We start from the raw sequence: 20,148 nt of genomic DNA, 5'->3' as shown, positions 1-20,148 counted from the left end.
CAAGCTGACGTTGATAGTTCTCCGGTTGATTTTCTTTTAGTTCTAGTAAGGACATTTCAAGTTGAAGTTCTACGCATATGTAAGATCATTTTATGCATGACTATTTAGGGTTGTTTTATTTTAGCTCATGTACCAAACATGCATTTTCTATGGTTGTGTCCCTGCACAAGGGGTGCGCGCGTGTGTAACGTAATAGTTATTAAGTCGCATTCAGGTGTTTATTGTACTCACCTATGGTCTTTTACATGGCGATTTTATGTATTGTGTATAGAGAGATAGATGAGAGGTTCCTTGTATACCACATAACTTAATAGTTAGTAATTAGGTTGTTATTCAAACTTGATCACATAAGCTATTTGTTTAACCCTTCACTTTATGCAGAGTTGCACACATTTACAATGTTTAATGGTGTGCATGTTTACATTTTTTATTCTATTTGGACTGTTCAAATCCCTTCACTTGATTTAACACATTTAACATTTCTTTACGTCTTTCAACTATGGCTTTACTAAAACATATTTTCAACCTCACTTTGCACTACAGCACTCAACACCACATTTTCTCACTGTACTACAACACATTATTTTCTGCAGGAAATGCATTTTCTGGTGTGTCAACCAAATCTCAAAGAGAAAGAAGACTTTGGTTGAAATATTAGCATAAATCCTTTTCCTATTTGTATGCTAAAAGTAGCCTAAAACCAGCCTATACTGGTCATTTCTGGATTTCATCTCAAGTACTTATTTCATAGTGTTGGCCACATTATCTAAAGTGTAGCCTATATCATCAAGGGTTTATCTAAAAGGCTTTCCTCCCATTGATGCTTTATATTCTTAAAAGCTGTGCAGAAAGGCAAAAACAAGACATTAAAGCTAAGTGGCAGTCAGTCTTTAATAATAGCCAAGTCAATTGTTTGTTCAAGTTGAGTCCTTCACATGACCGCAAAGATGTAACTGACCCATAAGTTTAAATCCTTTCTATGACAGGTGAAACAAACAAAAAATGTTGAAATACAACCAGGACTTCCATTTAATTTGTTGACTACACAATTACATGTTATACCAATCAGAACGTACAGAGATAACTAGTTCAATTGTAAAATTCAACAAGATTAGCGTCCGATAGAAACATAACATTCATTTTACAATCAAAATATTTGCACAAAAAAAAGGCAAAATAAAAATACAAACATTTCATTTTAATATTTTAATTCACAAGCACAAAATCACTCAATTATGTCATCAAATCTATTTAAAATGACAAAACCGAAGGATAAAAGGATGACCCCAATCCAACCCCTCCCTCCCCATTTATTTGATTATTAGGGGTCCAAGCCAACAGGTTGGATCCCTATTGTTTTTGTAAGGATTTTTCTTATTATTTTAGTTATTCTTTTAAAGCAAATACAACAGATTCCTGACCGAACGAAAGCTGCACATTGAATCTTGGATAATAAGACTATTTAAGAAGGCACAAAACAGACAGGTTGCACAAAGAACTGCAGCAGAAGCTTATAATATACAACAGAATAACCCGGATAGGTATCCCAGTGCCCTTAAATCTTCTCACCCAGTTGTAATATACAAGCAAGCTCTCGTCTATCGGCATCAGCTCTCAGACATAACGTCCACCCCCCCCCTCGCAATAATTGTAGAAACAAGTGCATTTCAGTTATTTTTTATCAAAGAGATATGCATACAGCAAGTGCCACAAGTATCGGGACAATAGTTAAAATATAAACAAAATGTAAATACTGTGTGTGTGTATGTTTAAATCGACAATGGACTGAACCAATCATCTGATACGTCTTTATATATGGCCTTGAAATGCAATAGACCAAAAAGCATATTTGTTTGCATCCGATGTTACTGCTAGCACCCGATACCCCACCGCGCCACATGTACAAATTGTGAACATGTTTTGATCCAAAGCAAGCTACCGAAGCAGCAGCTACCGTACATTTCTCATATCATACCGTTATTTACTTTTATATGTATTTGGGTAATTGCCACTAGAGCCTGAGAGAATCTATTTACGTAGATTCCACCAAATCTAGCATGAAAAAAGTTTTAGTGTTATTAAGACTACATCTTATGACTAACAGTTCAGCGATAAGTTTATGAAAATGCTAAAGGTGATCAATATGAGAGTGCTATAAGTCAAGAGTGGTAAGGTTTACGATGAAATATAATTTTTTGGACCATTTGTGAAGAAATTAAATTGTCGGCAACTTCTTGCATTGATCCTTGCTTGGAGAAGATGTCGATATTTACAGTCATGATTCAATTCATTTCAAATGAAACATTTAAACAGAACACAGTCATTAATAGGCAATTATTGGTCAAACAAAAAGGGATATTGGTCTTCAGATCCATTGCAGTTACATCTACACCAAAGTGTGCAATTTAAAGCAAAACAAAACAACTGACTTCATGAAATATGCAACCTGAAAATATCTTATTGAGTCAAACTTTTTATAGTAAGCATGCCTGGATTCCATAGTTTTTCTTGCACAGGGAACAACATGAATTTATGTAGGGTTGTAAGCATGCAGCTTACTCTCCCTTTCAACCACTTTGGGACATGGTTTAGCATGCAGGTGCTAAACCATGGAACATGGCAACATAAAGAACAGAAGTAAAAAGAAATACAGCAGTTGTGAATTAGAGAAGCTTGTCTAAAAACCAAAACACAAATGCTGCAAAAAAAAAATAGAACACGCATGAAGCGAACAACAATGACAAAAAGGTAAGAAAAAAGAAAAAAGAAACGAGCACCGTGTCATTGAGAGATGAAATGAAAAAACGTAAAAGAAATTAGCTGGGTTTAGTGGAACTGCATACTTGGGTGGCACTTAACATTGTCTTTGTATACAGAGCTTTTAACAGTCATGCAAGGGCACAGTATTCTCTCGAATGAGGTGAGTATCAACAAGTTGAGACTATGAGAAACGCAACATTTGATGTTTATAGGATATGTATTCATTCGTGAAACAATGGGAGGCCGAGTTATATCTCCGTTAAACTGGTTCCAGTGGATAACTGAATTCATATGCTGATGCATGGATTGTCTCCCGTTTAATTAGGTAAAACCTTCTACATAGAGGAAAGCTTGAGTTCATAATTGGCCTAAATAAAGAAACCAAAAGAGAAACCTCTTTCCTAAGTGGAGAGAAATTGGCACTTTGAGACCATGAAAGACAACCCACTAAGGTCGCACACGATAAAGCCAGAAGGATACCATGATGATCTGTTTGCTTTTCAAAACGTGTCTTTGAAAAAATATAGAACTTCTATAGCTCAAATGCTCATCCTTACTGTCAAGAGATTGTAACCATTCCGGTATGTGAACCAACTTGAATATATATATATATTTTTAAATTATTCAGATTTAACCTGCCCGGTCCAAAATAATATGTTGCAAATAAGAAAAAGCATGCAATTTATTGCCATCAGTTAATCAGGCAACGGTTTAGAAAAAAAAAAAAAAAATCAAAACCTTTGACAGACATGATTAATTGTTAATTAACAATATATGTTCATCTTCATTTGATGGCGCCACAATATTGGTCATATTGTGTGGCCATCGTAACCTCTAGAGAAGAGCAAGCGTGAAACAGAGTGAGATTGGTCGAAGAGAAGAGAAGCATAGAAGAAGTAGAAGAAGATTGATTGACTCCTGACGCCATTCCTGAGCAAAGTGGACTTGGCGGGCGAAAGCCAGGGAATCCAGGCGACGCAGATAAGGGGAGGATGGGGGAGAGAGGAAATGGAAAGAAAAATACACAAAAGAGCAATTTGAGGCTGAGACAAGCAGGGGCATCTCGTAAACCGGTCCAGAGCCGCCATCTGTAAGAACATAGCAGAAGGGTCTTGTTTTTTCCGAGTGCTTCCGTTTAATTATTCTTGTGATGTCGTACAGAATGGGGACATGCTACATACCGTTGTGAGCTGTTAGGACCTGAAGGCGGACTGGAAGCGGGCCGTTTCTGCAAAGATCAGCTCTTTCAGCGTCTCTTTGGGCAGGTCGTCCAGCTCCATGTCGAAGGTGAAGGGCGTCTCAGCCACGGGCTGCCGGGACCACAGAACCACGTGTTCACCATGCGTCCGGTTTACAATAACTTTAGCTGCCTTTGCTTCATCTCCTGCTTTTAGTTCTTTATGAGGAAGCACTTAAATGTGGTGCACGGAATTAGCAGGACTGGTCATTTGTTTTAATAATTGTTGTCAATTGCTACTTTCTCTAACCTATTTGAATCGGGAGCAGTCTCCAACAACTCGACCCCTTCGCAAAGGCAATGCTTCTGAATGCAATCAAAATCACTTTAATTTTCATTGAAATCCATCCTCAACGATTCAACTCATCGATAGAATAGACACTGACACTATGTCTGAAAGCAACAATTAAGTAAACTGCATCCTCAATGGTCTATTCGTCGTGTCATTGGGTAATCGTTATGTGTCTGACAGCGGGACCTTCCAGGAACGGGGAGCTAAATGAGGGATAGAACAGGAAGCCTATAACTTCATCATCTATTGTGCAATTTGCTGTTTTGTTTGCTTTCGGATTAAGGTCCTTTATGTCGGTTTGATAATGCCATCACCCTTTGTGTAACGGCAGTGGAACTATCCAATCATTTATTTTCGAAGTAGTCTAGTAAGTTACAAGATTTCAGGTAAGAAATCATCTGAAGTTTGGCAGCACTTGAAAACCATAAAATATTTTTTTGCAGTACTGCTAAATTGAATGATGCCGCAATTATTCCATATGATGAAGCATGTCATTCACATGTACTTTAGATTTGTAATCTGTCAAACGATTCTACATTCCCTTACCTATTCATTTCAAATAAAACCTTTGAAACAGAACATTAATACACAATTATTGGTCAAACAAAAAGGGATATTGAAAATAACTGACAAAACGATATCGTAAAAGTGAAGAAGGAAACTGAAATCATAAGCACCGAGTCATGGAAAAATTAAAGTCTGGAATAATATTGTCATGATCAGATTCGTAATCTGACTGTTTCCAAGACCAGCCACTGTTTGATGCTGACATTTTCATCATAGTCTGAAAAGCTCATTTGTTTTTAGAGGCGAGCATTTGGCGGAGGTTTCACAAATCAACTATACAGCTGCAGAAAAAACCCTGAACATTTTCAAGCGATTGAACTACGCAAAAGTCCCAACAAATCAGGCATCATGGAGCCACATATGACAAATTATATGATTCAGCATTCAGTTGACGATGGGTATTGGCCTACGAATCAGATGCAACCATGCAAAACCTTAAGTCGAGGACACCCCGACACTGACAAGAGCTCTCACCTCGTCTGTGGGGTCATAGTACTGCTCAAGGTACGGGTGCGCCAGAGCCTCTTCCACCTCAATCCTCTTGTGGGGGTTAAAGGTCAGCATCTTGTCCAACAGATCCAGCGCTACGGAGCAATGGTGAATAAGGTGATCAATTACCTCCTACAGACGATCACAGTTTTTGTGTACATTTCCACCTTTTGTTTAGATGCAACAGGTAAAGGAGAGGAAACACTTCTGTGGTTTGCCCAGTAGGGGGCACCAAGGCACCTGGTTTCGTGTTTTGTACTTTCATCTCAACAGAGGCCTAGAATTGTTCTATGTAGAAAGATTGCGAGGGGGTGCTTTGCCAACACAATGTGGTGAATATTGAAATGACTAGGCGACCCAACCTATCTATTTAGTATCTATGTTGCCACATCCGGGAGCCTTCACTGAAGAAACATGACCTAATTCTGCAGACTAGAGGATACACTCTGAGTCGGACTGACAGCTACCTCATCAAAAAAAATTGTGGACAATGTACAAACACGGAAATAGCAATGTTTTGCCTACTAGATGAAAGAAAAAGTGACAATCTCTCATGGAGAATGAGAGTAGAACAAAATGTATGATTTGACCTCCTAGCTGAAAGAAACAATTCTATCTGGCAACACCGGCCGTGACGGACGTGTTCGGGAGGGGGCGGGACTTGATTGGTCCAGGCTAAAGTCAACCGATGACTCACGGGAAGCGGGTGGCGGTGGGGGGGGGGGGGGGGGGGGGGGGGGGGGGGGGGGGATAAAAGAGGGCTCTGACCTTTTGGGTCGGCGGTAGGGAAGAGGCGGTTCCAGGGCACCTTGCAGCGCAGCGGCAGAGACAGCAGGTAGTTCCTGGCCTTGATGTTGATGATGCAGTTCAGGTCTTCCTGGGAGGGGGAGCCCAAGATCCCTGGAGGACAACAAGCGAGACACTCCACCCTTTAGAGAGGACTCGTGGACTTGTTTCGATAAAACTGGACACACTGCGGTATTACAATTTTTCGGCCTCATGGGATATTTAAGTCGAGAAAATGCTTTTTACTTTTAAACTTTTTATTTGTTCACTGAGAGATACCAGGAAGTGGCGACTTATGGTCATGCATGCTAGGATATCGAAGGAAAACGCAGTCAACATTTTGATAGATACATATTAACAAATAAATAAATAAATATTAAACCTTATGCAAGTACATTATTTGAACGGTGAACACTGCAGGATGTAGCTTCCGGATGCAGACCTTGATTTCAGTGCGTTTCTAGTGATAAGAGCGGCCTGCATTTAATCACAGACCACACATGAGTGCAATGGTGAGTTTTACCCAAAATGTGGTTGAGCTGGTCCAAGTAGTGTTTCCCAGGAAATATTGGCCTGTTGGACAACATCTCAGCCAGAATACAACCCACCGACCAGATGTCTATGGACTTGGTATAACCCTGCGAGAGCAAGAGAAGAGCCGGTCACACCTGGGAATACATAATACTTCTATGGTGTACATGTTCATTTAGGGACGCTAGACTGAGGACGTTTTTCTTCATTGTTGTAGTGCGCTTCTCCGTTCACACGACTTCCCTGAGGAAGCTTGAGAACCTCATGATATTTCACATTTTAAACGTGACTTTTGGGAATGGAAATACAGGAAGCCGAGATTATGTTTTCACATTCTACGTTTTAGAGGAACGCAGGGTGCCCATAGTTTATGGATCCAATATCACTCCCCCCCTTGGGTTGGAAGAATCCCATAATGTCAAACACTCGAATTACAAACTCACATTTTCTCAACTTTATTCCCCCATAGACCAAACTTGGACAAAGTGAATCCTCACAAAGTTTCAACGATAGCTTGCATCTCAACAACACGTACAACACCTACAGTACTGGAACCCCCCCCCTCAGGGGGGTGTTTCAGGGGGGTTTCAGGGGGGTTTCCAGTAAAGGACAACACGGTGCGGTGGTCTGGGCTGGACACTCACTTTGGAGTTGAGCATGATCTCTGGCGCCCGGTACCAGCGCGTGGCCACGTACTCCGTTAGGAACCCCGTATGGTCGTGGTCGGGATCAGCCACGCGCGCCAATCCAAAGTCACAGATCTGGAGAGAAGTGACGTTGATAGAGAGACAGAGAGAGAGAGAGAGAGAGAGAGAGAGAGAGAGAGAGAGAGAGAGAGAGAGAGAGAGAGAGGGAGAGAGAGACATAAAGAGACACAGAGAGAGAGAGAGAGAGACAGAGAGAGAGAGAGACAGCAACAGAGAGAGAGATAGAGAGAGAGAGAGAGAGAGAGAGAGAGAGAGAGAGAGAGACATAGAGAGAGAGAGATATAGAGACACAGAGACAGAGAGAGAGACATAGAGAGACATAGAGAGAGAGAGAGAGAGAGAGAGAGAGAGAGAGAGAGAGAGAGAGAGAGACAGATATAGACAGAGATACAGAGAGAGAGAGATAGAGAGAGAGAGAGAGACATAGAGACATAGAGACATAGAGAGAGAGAGAGAGAGAGAGAGAGAGAGAGAGAGAGAGAGAGAGAGAGAGAGAGAGAGAGAGAGAGAGAGAGAGAGAGAGAGAGAGAGAGAGAGAGAGAGAGAGAGAGAGAGAGAGAGAGAGAGAGAGAGAGAGAGAGAGAGAGAAAGAGACAGAGAAAGAGAGTCTGTGGTTTAGATCACATTTTTGAGATCAAACAACAGTGGCGGATGAAGAGAAAGGATCCTAAACATTTCTTTGAGCGCAACTGACATTCACTTTAACGGTGGGTGGAAATAAAATGAGCATATTAGCAATAATGCTCATAGAGATATTCATAACCTACACATATACATATACTGTATATATATATATATATATATAGCGATATTCCCCTTATAACCTTTGAGTGCTTTTAAAGAGGCTGGACCCCAGTGTGTGTGTGTGTGTGTGTGTGTGTGTGTGTGTGTGTGTGTGTGTGTGTGTGTGTGTGTGTGTGTGTGTGTGTGTGTGTGTACCTTAAGATCACAGGTGGTGTTTAGTAGGAGGTTGGAGGGCTTGAGGTCACGGTGCAGCACGTTAGCCGAGTGGATGTATTTGAGCCCTCTCAGGATCTGGTAGAGGAAGTAGCAGATATGGTCGTTGCTCAGATGCTGGGTCTTCAGCAGCTTGTACAGGTCCGTCTCCATTAGATCCTGAACGATGTATCTGCCCGGCGACTGGTTAAAGAACAATTTCAGCAAATGTTTGATATTGACTTTATTTTTCAGTTTTTTTATTTTATTTATTATACTATATTATTTATTTTTGTTTAACTTAGGAGGGGGGAGGGGGATTCTTATGAGCTGGTTTTGTTTATCCATCTGAGAATCTATCAATAAAAAATTAATTTCCAGCAAGTTTAGGAAATCCTTCATTATAAGCCCTGATGAAGAACATAGCGTATTTATTTTAAATAATGAACAGCCTTTCCCTCTGGGTTTGAAATCATTTTAGATGATTTAATCGACCACAGATGTGAAAGGCACCCTGGGTTTCTTTGAAATTAGCATAATACCTCGCTAATATTCCAGGCCCACAAATAGGACTTAACGTAGACATGAACTTGAAAACATTATAATAACTTGCCAGTTCACTTTATAAGGAGAGGACATATACAATGTTCACATTTAAGACCATCCTTCACACAAATGCGTTTACATTGCGGAATGCACTAATTCAAAATTGCCTTAGTATAAAGCCCAAAGGACAAGCAAATTTCAATTTATAATTGTAGACATTGAATCGTATTGTTTTAACCGAGCGCGAATATAGCGGGACAGTATCTCAATGCTGGCTTCGTATTGGGACCCTTTGTTTGCGTCGCTTTCAGCGAGCGCTTTGAACCAAGATGACTGCCTCGGGAATAAGGCCTGTTGGGGTTCTCACAAGTCAAATTGATGCCTTTGTTACTACACAGACAGTCATTTTTCCTTTTTTCTTTTTGCATTTTATGCCTTATTATAGAATGAGATCGACGGGAAGATTTGGGAGAGAGAGGGGGAAGAAATGCAGCAAAAAGGACCTCGAACCTGGGACACTGCGGTATTAGGTAAGGACTAGGCCTTCAATGGGAAAGCGCGCTCTACCCGGTGATTCACCGGGGCGCCCCCGAGACAGCAGGTCTATTAAGGTGAAAGGATACACGTCCTTCATCTGGTCGATGGTGGGCGTCCGGATGATGTCGTTGATCCCGATGATGTTCTCGTGTTTGAAGCGCAGCAGGATCTTGATCTCTCGCAGCGTGCGCTGGCAGTACGTCTGGTGCTCAAAGGGGCTGATCTTCTTGATGGCCACCCGGATCTTGTTGTCACGGTCGTATGCAGAGCTGGATACATAAAGAACAAACACAGAAAATGAGTTAAGAGGTCACAAAAGTGTTGTTTTTCATTCCATCGGAGGTGTTGAATGTCAAAGATGTGAAAGTCCAGCATATAAGCGCATCTTAAACAAAATGACTCCGATTCACAGAACTGTTGGTCAGACACATTCGACCTAGTTGACTCGACTCACACAAACGTATCTTCACTTTCACATCCTTTCCAAGTACGTAGTTATTTACCTCAATAGAGTTCAGCGAATTCAGCGCTTTGAATCACTTATGGGTTTGTGGTGGATTGTGCAATTGATGGGTGCCATAAAAAAGGTTAAAGTCAAACATTGCTGACCTAGTAGCACAGCCAGCTCCACTGCTTCATGCTACTACTTCTACCGTGGCTATCTCCGGAGCTACAGGTTGAGGCTAGAGAAATAGCCGCCGCAGCAGCAGTAGCCTGAAGGGCTAGATAGCTAGCTGGTTCAGCCCGTATTAGAGCCTCCATCAGCACCAACACTACACCTACGCTGCAACGCCTACTGCACACATGCTGTAGAGTCAAGGGTGTTTCCACGCACGCACGCACGCCACGCACGCACGCCACGCACACATACAAACACACACACAGTGTGTGGTGGAGTTACAACAAGAATGAGTTGCTATAGTGATGGATTAGTGAGAATGCAATGTAAACAGAAATAGTGCCAATGTTCTAGTGAAGAGGTCGACCTTGCTTTCCCTTTGTTGGACATAATGAACACAGCTAAAAGAAAGAGTGCTTCTTTCATGAAGATAATGTCGGGGCTCTGTTCGTCTGACCAAGGCCATCTGAAGCACAAATGCCTGACGTCATTTACAACATCAGGCAAGATATAGACTTAGCGACACACGCTTCATAGATGAAATGACATTACACACAGAATCAGCAGTGTTCAGCTATGTGGAAAAGTTTATACAGATCCGATCACAATGTGTGAATTCATTTGATTTGAGTACCTCTCAAACGGTACGATTTCCCTTATAATATTCCAGCGGAAATAACCCTTCAATTGCTCCAATTGAATTACTGTCAAGCCTGTTTTATACTACTCCTTCCCACCGCCTTATGATCCGATCGTCTCAGTTAACCGGGTTTATTCGGAGACAGGGTTGATTCACTTGCTTCAAAACAGGCCCCATCCGATAACGTTTGATCGAAAAGCGAAACAGGCAATGAAGAAGAAGAAGATGGATTAAGAGGCAGTGGGTAAATCATACGATGGGTGGGCTTAAAAAAACGATGTGTGTGTGTGTGTGTGTGTGTGTGTGTGTGTGTGTGCGTGTGAGCAATACGCACACGGCACGAGGCAGATTACATGTGGATCAGTTCCACCACTGTGTTGTTCCTCTCAAGGCATGCTCAGTCGCTCGTTGCCCAAGAATGACATCGAGGAGGAAGAGGAAGAGGAAGACGGGAGGGGGGGGGGGGGGGGGGGGGGGGCTGGTGGGGAGGGGGGGGGGGGGGGCTGGTGGGGGGGGGGTCTGTTCACAGTTAGTTTCCAAGGAGATTGAAACACAAGGCTTTACACTGCAGCCTCTGTAACTTGTTATGCAACAGGCTGTTACCACGGCGACGTTGAAAGGGGCTCGGTAGAAGTGCTGCACCCGCAGGCTTTGTGTAGCACCCCGGCACACGAGCCAGCCCCTAAATGTATGTTGCACGGCGCACATGCGCGACATGCATCGTCCTAATCAAATGTCATGGGCACGCGTCCAAGCAATATCGGAGAATAACAACAGCAGGAAGAATACAGTTGTAGCCTTTTGCCAACCTAATTTCCAATATGTTAATATGTATCTCGATTTTTCATCAAGAGCTTGAATGAGCCCTAACAATTATCATCATAGCACTAATGTTACAGTCTAGAATGGTGGTTCTCAACCTTTTGAGGGCTAATTAGCCCTGTTGTGCATTAATACACAACAGCACTTCAATACATTTCTCACTAGTGTTGCTGTCAACTGTGCCAGGTATACAGGATATATACTGTATATGTGGGATTTCAACAAATTTCAGGGCACACCTAGCCTAGCCTCTTACCCAGTGGTGGCGAAAGTACACACATTCTTTACTCAAGAAGAAGTACAGATACTGTAAATAAAGACTCTGGTAAAACTAGAAGTACCGATTCAACTTCTTCTAAGTAAAGGTCGAAAGTACAGCCTCTGAAATCTACTCAAAGTATGCAAGTAAAAAGTATTCCTCTGCTATTTCAACCGGCTGTTGCTCTGCAAAGCTAACTGAACCTCATGTCATATTAATGTAATTCGAAGACTAAAGTCATTCATTCTGACTTTAAATAAACAACATACTGTAAATAATGAACATTAACTAGGGCTGTTAAGCGATTTAAATAATTAATCGCGATTAATCGCAAATATTTTTTCTATGCTAAATATCCCTTGATTTCTTTGTCCCATTAATTGTTCTCATTTTAATGCTCTTATCAACAAGTGCATCGGCTTGCCTTGTGCAATTTTTTTTATGGATAACAACATTGGCATATACTGATCAAAACAGGACGATACAAAAAAAAAGCCTATAGTGCAATTAAACGATGAACATACAAACATACTGCCTTGAACATAGCAGTCAGGCTACTGCTTCTTTGTTTTGAGCCAAAGAAAAAAATAAAAATAACGCCGTTAAAATTGGTTTGCGTTAACGCCGTTAATAACGCGTTTAACTGACAGCACTAACATTAACTTCTTAATTTCTCTGCGGAGGAGTCTCCCACTCATCTCCGTCCTTGACGTCGTTATGGTCTGTTGTTCGTGATATGCACTGATGGATAACCAAGGGACCGTCTTTTCTATGTTTAATCATCCCATTCATTTCGGTTGAAATCAGTCTTGATATTGAGAGGGCGCGCAATGATGCAAAACAAAAATATTATAGATGATTCCCCTCAAATGCATTAAAACTGAAGAAAAAACCTGTTTTGAAAATTATTAGTAGAAAGAATAGATATTTGTGTTAAAATATAGGGAGTTTAAGTAATACCTGAAGACTGTACTTAAGTATAGTAACAAAGAAGTTGTACTTTGCTACTTACCACATCTGATCATACCATGTTGCTTACATGTTGATATTACACTTTATTTTTATGTAAATGCGTTACATATTTTGCATCACAATTTGCAAGGCCAGCCTGGAACTGGCCTTATATATTTATCATAAATTCTGTTGGAGAAGTTTATGAAAATACAGTAAGCTAGAGATACAACGGCATCTATATGAAGCCTGATGGCTAAACGTAACTAGCCGTAAGAGAACCTGCTCACTCCAAATTTCAAGAAATGTTCTTCCTGCAACTAAGTTTGTTCTTTCATTTTTAACATACCATTTTCTCCCCACATTTAAGTTGGCGTCTTGTTAATATACACACCTTTTTTCAAAAGGACACCCACATCATATAGTGTTCTGGGCAAGTAGGCCCTAAAGCTACTCTGTTATACAACAGGCTTAGCCTACTAGACATCACAAGTGGAAAAATAAGTAAAGCCAGGCTATAAACAGATATGGCTCCACTGTGAAAACACTAACAATCCAACCCAGTTTCCTCTATGTAAAATAAGATACTAAACATGTGACAAGCTCTGTGTTTGTGGTAAAACACATCAAATACATTTGAATATACAATATAAAATTGCTACAACTGGAGAAAATAAAACCCTTTTTCTTTGCAGTTTCTTAGTGGAAAGTGGTCGGAAAATGTGTACTTTGGCAGTCGCTACTCAGTCAAAACCCCTGTTCTCTTGCAAGGGTCCATGTTCAAAAGTATGATGGAGGTGGTCATTTTGTTTGCTATAACTGCGTAATAATGGATATCTATCTACTATAGCAGAGCCATACAAGTAGACTGGCTAAAAGCTCAGTCGCTATACCCTTGGTCCATAAAGATTTATTTTGCCCATCCAGGCTGTGTTTACCCCACACAAACCGAACCACTGGTTTAAAACCGTCAGTGTGAAGAGGAAGAACTATAAATCATCTCACTACCACCTGGGCTCTCTCACATAGCAATGTAGCGAGATGCTTCTATACTTACCTGTAGACCCGACGAGACCCCTGCAGGCTCATACAGTGGCATGAGAGTCAGTGTCCGTGTTCAGAACCCAGAAGAACCCAGCCGGGCCTTACAGTGGTCCTAATTCATGGCCTGCTTGGTTCTAGCTGGGTGGCCGGGCTTGAACCAGGAGCGGGGAACAAGATGGCCGCTGGTGAATAAGGCCCATGGGGGTGATTTCTTCAGAGCGGTGTTCTGCTCATTTTGGAAGCTCAAGGGCTCATTCTATACTAGGGGTTCTAAAACAACGTCATATCCCTAACCTTACCACCGTCATATCTCAAACGAAGACCATGTTTATGCGAGCCCTGCAGAACGTCAAAATGATATGCTGTGACGCTAAAGTAAACAGCTTTGAGTTTCTTATCAACAGGGTCATAGATTCGACCTCCCAAGAAGTCAGAACAAATTGTCAAACACCTTCTGACCTTAGCAGTTGGATAACAGTTTACAGTTTTTTGGGGGTCTTGTACTCTTGGATCTCGAAGCATTTGTTTCAGGGATAATCTTGCAATGATGAATGTAACAGCAACATTGGCTGTATTTTGGGATGGATTATGAAAATGCCCAAAAAGGTATGTCCAAAATAAAACTGATAACAATAACCACAATTATACATGAAATACATCGCAACACACCTCAACAGCTTGAAGACAAAGCTGAATATATGAAAAGTATTTAATGCTGGGATAATCCTACCACGGTTTAACACAAATAAGGCTGGTAGGTTGCAAGTTTGAACAAAAACTACACCTCGTCGCTGGGACGCCTTTAGACCAGTGTGAGTCATGGATCTGACGTGAACCATGACACTCAAAATCGGTTTTACTGAAACTCCAACGTTTCAGTAAAACCGATAAGTGAACCAATAATAGCAGCCCTAGATCACGGACAGAGCTTATTCCAAAAATAAGAATTGGAGACAGAAGTATGCCCTACTCTCGTCTCATCGCCTACTATAAACATAAAAAGGGTAATATAATATAAAAGAATTCAAAGAATTCAAAAATGCCATATTTTTCATTTTCAATCCGTAAGAAATCAATAGGACAACAGAAAGCAGCCTTTATATATATATATATGTAAATACACAGTTCGCAAATGCAAATGCGTTAACACATTGTTCAGGACATGTGCAGGCAGCATCCAAACAGCACATAAGGACAACTTCAAGGTGTGTTGGAAGTCTGCGCTAATGTTGTGTGTGAAACTGTATAATGACACAGATTACAGCTGCCTGTGAATCGTACGACAGCAATGCAGAGTGTGAAGCTCTCTCTCTTTCTCTGTTCGTCTCCCTCCCTCTCTCTCCCCCTCTCTGATTGGCTTCAGAATAGTGCTAATGATGTCAGAAGCAGAAAGGTTGCCTTGGAGATGAGCGCCATGGTGGCATTTTGAGAGAAAAGATCACAGCAGAACAGGACTCTGTACATGCAGTGTTTCACAATCTGAGAGAGAGCATGGCTTTGGCGCCAAAGATTAGATTAGGGAATGAGATTATAACGCTAGGGTACAATTGGAAATGCGTTAACCACGGTAACGACACAGATTTAAGGCAGTTGATGGCTGCCTTGCATGTGTTGAATGAACAAAGCTATGTTTCCCACTTAATTCCCATGGCTAACTTTTGTGTTGAGGGTTTATTTCTACAGCCTTTAGTTTAGTAACATTTATATGAGAGAAGGGAAAGGGAAAATAAAAAAATACACACAGTAAAAAAATGCCAGAGAAGCCAAGAGGCTATTTTTCATCAGTAGTCCCTGGCCAAGGTGCATGCTTCCTAAAATACATGAAAGCAGAGGCAAACAGGACGGGTGGTTTAAAGAATGGAAAGGGGCTTATTTTTTAGACATCTGCTGGTGAACCTTTCCTTGTAGTGCCGAACGATTTGAGGAAATAATCGAATTGCGATTATTTTGCGATATTTATTTAAAGATCTTTATGTCCTGTCTATTCACTAAACAAGCAATATATCGTTAAAAACTGATCTGTTACTGATCTCTAGTCAGTAACTGGAACAAATCCCCCAAAAAAATCCTAAAAATCAATTTCCAATTTGCAAATCGAGTTCTACTACATTGCGATGTCTGTATACATTCGATTAATCGTTCAGCCCTCCTTGTAATCAATTTCAAGACAGGGGGATATGTGCAGCCCCCTACCTCAACGGCTTATAAGTGTGCAATCATTTTCATCTCCAGATGTTCTCGTGCAAGATTCAATTAGAGCGAAAGAGCAAGGTTCACCTGCGTCTTGACGTGCTGTAGCGACACACAATTAAACTGCCGTGGGGACAATAGGGTCTGCTGGTGACTCGCTTGTGCTGTTGTAGGCGGGGGGATCATTTATGTTTGGATTTACCGAAGAATGGCGATTCTTAACTTCTACGATTCTGAATCTATTCACAACTTCCAAAAAAATAATAAGTGGGTTTACATCATGGCAATTGGTTTATATTACCTTTTAGAACTGTAAATAAAACGTAATCTTGTGCACATTTGACTCTGCCTTAATGCCATCATTTGCCACGGTGCCTTTCTTAGCACACAGCGGACTAGAGTAGATCTTGAAAGTAGCAACCCTGTGTGCTGAATCAAGAATCACTTTTGAATCGGGAAGAGTTTTGATTCTAGTCCGCAATCCAAGAACTTAAATCGAATCATGGGAGACCGAAAGATATAAAAGGCCCTTAACAGTTGTGCCAGGATTGTGTTACTGTTGCTTTTAAGAGGCAAAATGCATTGTACTTCTTAACCGTCTTCCCTCATCTTTACAGTCTGCACTGCAGTATATGCGACATGTATTCTTCCACGGATGGCTTTCTGTTATTTGTTTAGTTGCCGCTTGCTTACCGGCTGAAAGATGTTGCTTCAGCATCTGGTTGATAAAGTGAAACAAAGCTGGCAAACACAAAAAAAAGGCGACATTAAATCTTGGAAGCTTGTTCTTGTTGTTCAAACAAGATTGTTCTCGATGTAAAGGGCCATTTGGACTTTGAAGGCAGGTGTATTTGTCTTATCAGAGGGCGAATGGCGTTTCTGTGGTTTGGGTGATTTGTCAGGTGTGTTGGGCTAGCATTGTGGCTATGCACTGTTGGGACATTTTAATCATTTGAAATAATTTTGCAGGAAATCTGATCAGGATCTTGAACCATGACCTGATTAATATGCACCAATGCGCTCATTTACTCATGTTGACACAATCGACAACGATCACAGATAAAACTGCCATTCCCTTCTCTATCGACTAGGACCGGACATGCAGGTCTTACGATTTAAAACAAAACAATATATTAAAAGACCAACTATTCAAATGTCCCCCCCCACAAACTCAAGCCTCACCCGGAGAGACAGTCCCTGCCTGTACATCGCCAGGTCTGCTATTACACTCCTAACCTCCCTGAGGAAGAGTACTTATGAGTGGCATAGATTTTAATGGTTATTATTTGGGAAAATGCTGCTTCCCTCAGCAAATGAACTTGAACCAAAAATCCCTGTTCCGACTGGTTTTAATATCTGAGTAGTTTCTGGGTTTATTTTATGTTCATCGCTGGAGTCATGGACTTTCTAATATGGGCCTTTATAGTTTTCCTTGTGATGAATAAATAAAGACCTTGAAAGTCTTTTATAACCTTCGTCACTGAGCACTAACATTGGTTAAATTGAGGCTCAGTGTTTGACTTCTGTGTTTGGGCAACAGTATGCAATCATTATGGAAAATAACTTATCTCCAATACAGACATTCTTGATTGGTAAACGCATATCAAAAATGTCAAAATGTATTTTGTCTAGCTTTATTGTTTGCCCTGATTACTGTTCTAATTATGTATTTAAAACCTACTTACAGCGCTGTTAGTGTATGCTGAATTTACAGGGAGCTGATGCAAATATAGTTAGGTTCAACTAAAGGTAATGCAAAAATATGCAATTACTGCACCCTTGTTCTTGCAGAAAACAAAAGGAAATATCAGTTACCATCCAACAGGGGCGTCGCCACGTGGGGACCAGGGGGGGGGGGGCACGGCCACGCCCCCCCCCCTGGTCAGAGTTTGGCAACCCCGCTGGCCCCCAGAGTATAAAAAAAAGAATTAAAAAAATCCTTAACGGAAACGGTCCAAAGAAAGCTTAAATATATGCACTTTTAGCTTGATCTAACTTTGACTTATAATTCTTATTCAAAGTGTTATAAACCGATGTTATGAATAAATATTACACTTAAAATCCCCCCGTCGACAATGAAGCACCCCCCCCCCCCCCCCCGTCGACCATGAAGCACCCCCCCCCCCCCAAAGACCATCAAGGATTGATAGCAATTCGATATGTCGTTGTTTATTTCATTTCTGTAAATATCTATAATTTGCATCCATCAGTCTAACTGTGATTTGATCCACACCAATTTCTCCCTCATACCAAACACTGCGGCGCATGGATTCATAGCAAACTGCCTTGCTTCCATAAAACGATACCATCCTCATTTACAACCATTCGGTTAACTGACAAAATGTTGGCGCATGACCACTAGATTATCCATTGGGAATTATTCAATTCCCTATTATACAGGACGAATATCTATATATATGTCCTGGCTGCACAGGACGAGTCAGTGGTACCACATTGAGGGGAATACAACATTTGTTGCAACAGGTGGAATCTGTGAGACAATGCGCCTTCAAACTTCCAAACCTTTTTCTGGTGGTTTTCTGTGCTGCTTCGAGGTGATGATCATGTGGGCTGGGCAGGGCTCCGTTCATTCAACACATGTAGGCTACTGCTCACAACATACCTCACCTCGCAAAAACTAAATACATCTAAAGAGAAGTCACACTTCTTTTTTTTGTACAACCGCATTTAAATTGGCGGTCTTACTTCTCCTAGGTCAAAAAATCCCCACGATGGATCCCAGAGTGGACGCGGAAATGTAAAAAAAAAAAAAACTACATTAAAAGGGACTTAGAAAGATTGATAAAATATGACTAATATATGACTTAACGGCCGGTTTCTGTATGTGTTGATAGGTGGAGGGGTGAGTGGGTGGGGGTGCTATGTTTCCCGGAAAACGCTGCGATGATCAACAAGACCTCTTACCACACCATTCCGTAGGCGCCCTCCCCGATGTACGAGAGGTTGCTGTAGCGAGGCCCGACGTCGAAGGCCTGCCCACGGACCAGCTCGGCTCCCGACCCGGAGCCAGCAGTCGCAGACACCGCAGCTGTCGCCATTATGGAATACCGGATTTAAATGCTTCGGATAGTCAAAAGAAAAAAAAAGATGTTAATCCTGTTACTTCGACTTCTTCGCCCGCCTTAAAATAACTCTGTTCCACTCGTCGGTGTCAATGGACAGTTCTTGAGAGACTTTCCGTCCGTAGCCTGTATGCGCCGTCTTTTTCACCGACCGCACCAGTCAGATATAGGCTACTGTGTGTTGTCGCAAGAGTGAAAGCTGCTGCTGCTGCAGGAAATAACGGAGAGGATCATGTGACTCAGGGCTTTCCTATTTTCCCCCTCTGTTGAATCTATGAACCGCAAATAGTTTATGCATATGCCGCTCAGGACATGGATGCGCGGTATAATCGAGGTTAAATAAATAGCTTATTCTTATGAGTTGGATGATGATGATAATTATCATTATAAATCATATGATTATGGTTACATATATATATATATATATATATATATATATATATATATATATATATATATATGTATTTAAATATGTATGTATGTAGCTTACATAGGCCTATATATATATATATATATACATCTATAATGCTATATATAATTATACTGATCATCATCATCATCATCATCATCATCATCATCATGGTGTATAGTGAAAGTGAACGATATGATAATATTCAGTGTATATGTTGTGCGTTCTTTCGCTACCTGTAGTCTGATGTGGCCTAGTTCTCTGGATCTGAATCGTCTGTGTATGCAAAGCAGGCCTAGAATCAACGTGTCTCCAGGAAGTGTATAATCAGAATCATTCTAGCTTATTCAGATTCATAAAGCAAACATACAGTTTGTTCAAGGGAACATCCTGGCCCTGGCATGGAGAGTTTATTCTGTTATCTTCTACAGTTTGAGAACGGGAACTTAGAGTCTCAGGGCTAAGATAAGAGTCAGGAAAAATAGACCCATAAAAAATTGAATGGAACTTGACCAGCACGTTAAATCAAGAATAATACATAGATGACAAACACATGACACAACTCCCAACAGAGACAGAGACATCCTTGAGGATAAAAAGATGTGCGAGTGCCTTACATGCATATTGGTACAGAAGTAGAGAACGCTGGAACAAGGACATTGATATGATGCATCAGGATAAATGCCCTACTCCCAATCAATATAGTTCACTATTTATCTACAGCACTTGACACCCAGTGCAGC

The 20,148-nt window shown here is 41.1% G+C and overlaps 1 protein-coding gene across 1 annotated transcript; it reads right to left on the bottom strand.

Annotated features, from left to right (window-relative positions):
- Positions 1 to 275: 275 nt before the first annotated feature.
- Positions 276 to 19,191, bottom strand: LOC130383999 (mitogen-activated protein kinase 1). Its single transcript, XM_056591956.1, has 9 exons — positions 18,839 to 19,191; positions 9,475 to 9,657; positions 8,309 to 8,498; positions 7,307 to 7,423; positions 6,655 to 6,769; positions 6,114 to 6,245; positions 5,331 to 5,440; positions 3,942 to 4,070; positions 276 to 3,848 (listed from the first exon to the last, which is right to left on the bottom strand). Exons 1-8 carry the CDS (start codon positions 18,970 to 18,972, stop codon positions 3,954 to 3,956), a joined length of 1,098 nt encoding a protein of 365 aa, XP_056447931.1. The 5' UTR covers positions 18,973 to 19,191; the 3' UTR covers positions 276 to 3,848; positions 3,942 to 3,953.
- Positions 19,192 to 20,148: the final 957 nt, after the last annotated feature.

Source organism: Gadus chalcogrammus, chromosome 6 (assembly GCF_026213295.1).
Source record: "Gadus chalcogrammus isolate NIFS_2021 chromosome 6, NIFS_Gcha_1.0, whole genome shotgun sequence".
NCBI lineage: Eukaryota > Metazoa > Chordata > Actinopteri > Gadiformes > Gadidae > Gadus > Gadus chalcogrammus.
The sequence above is the reverse complement of the archived record's forward strand: the minus strand, read 5'-3'. Positions and strand labels throughout refer to the sequence as shown.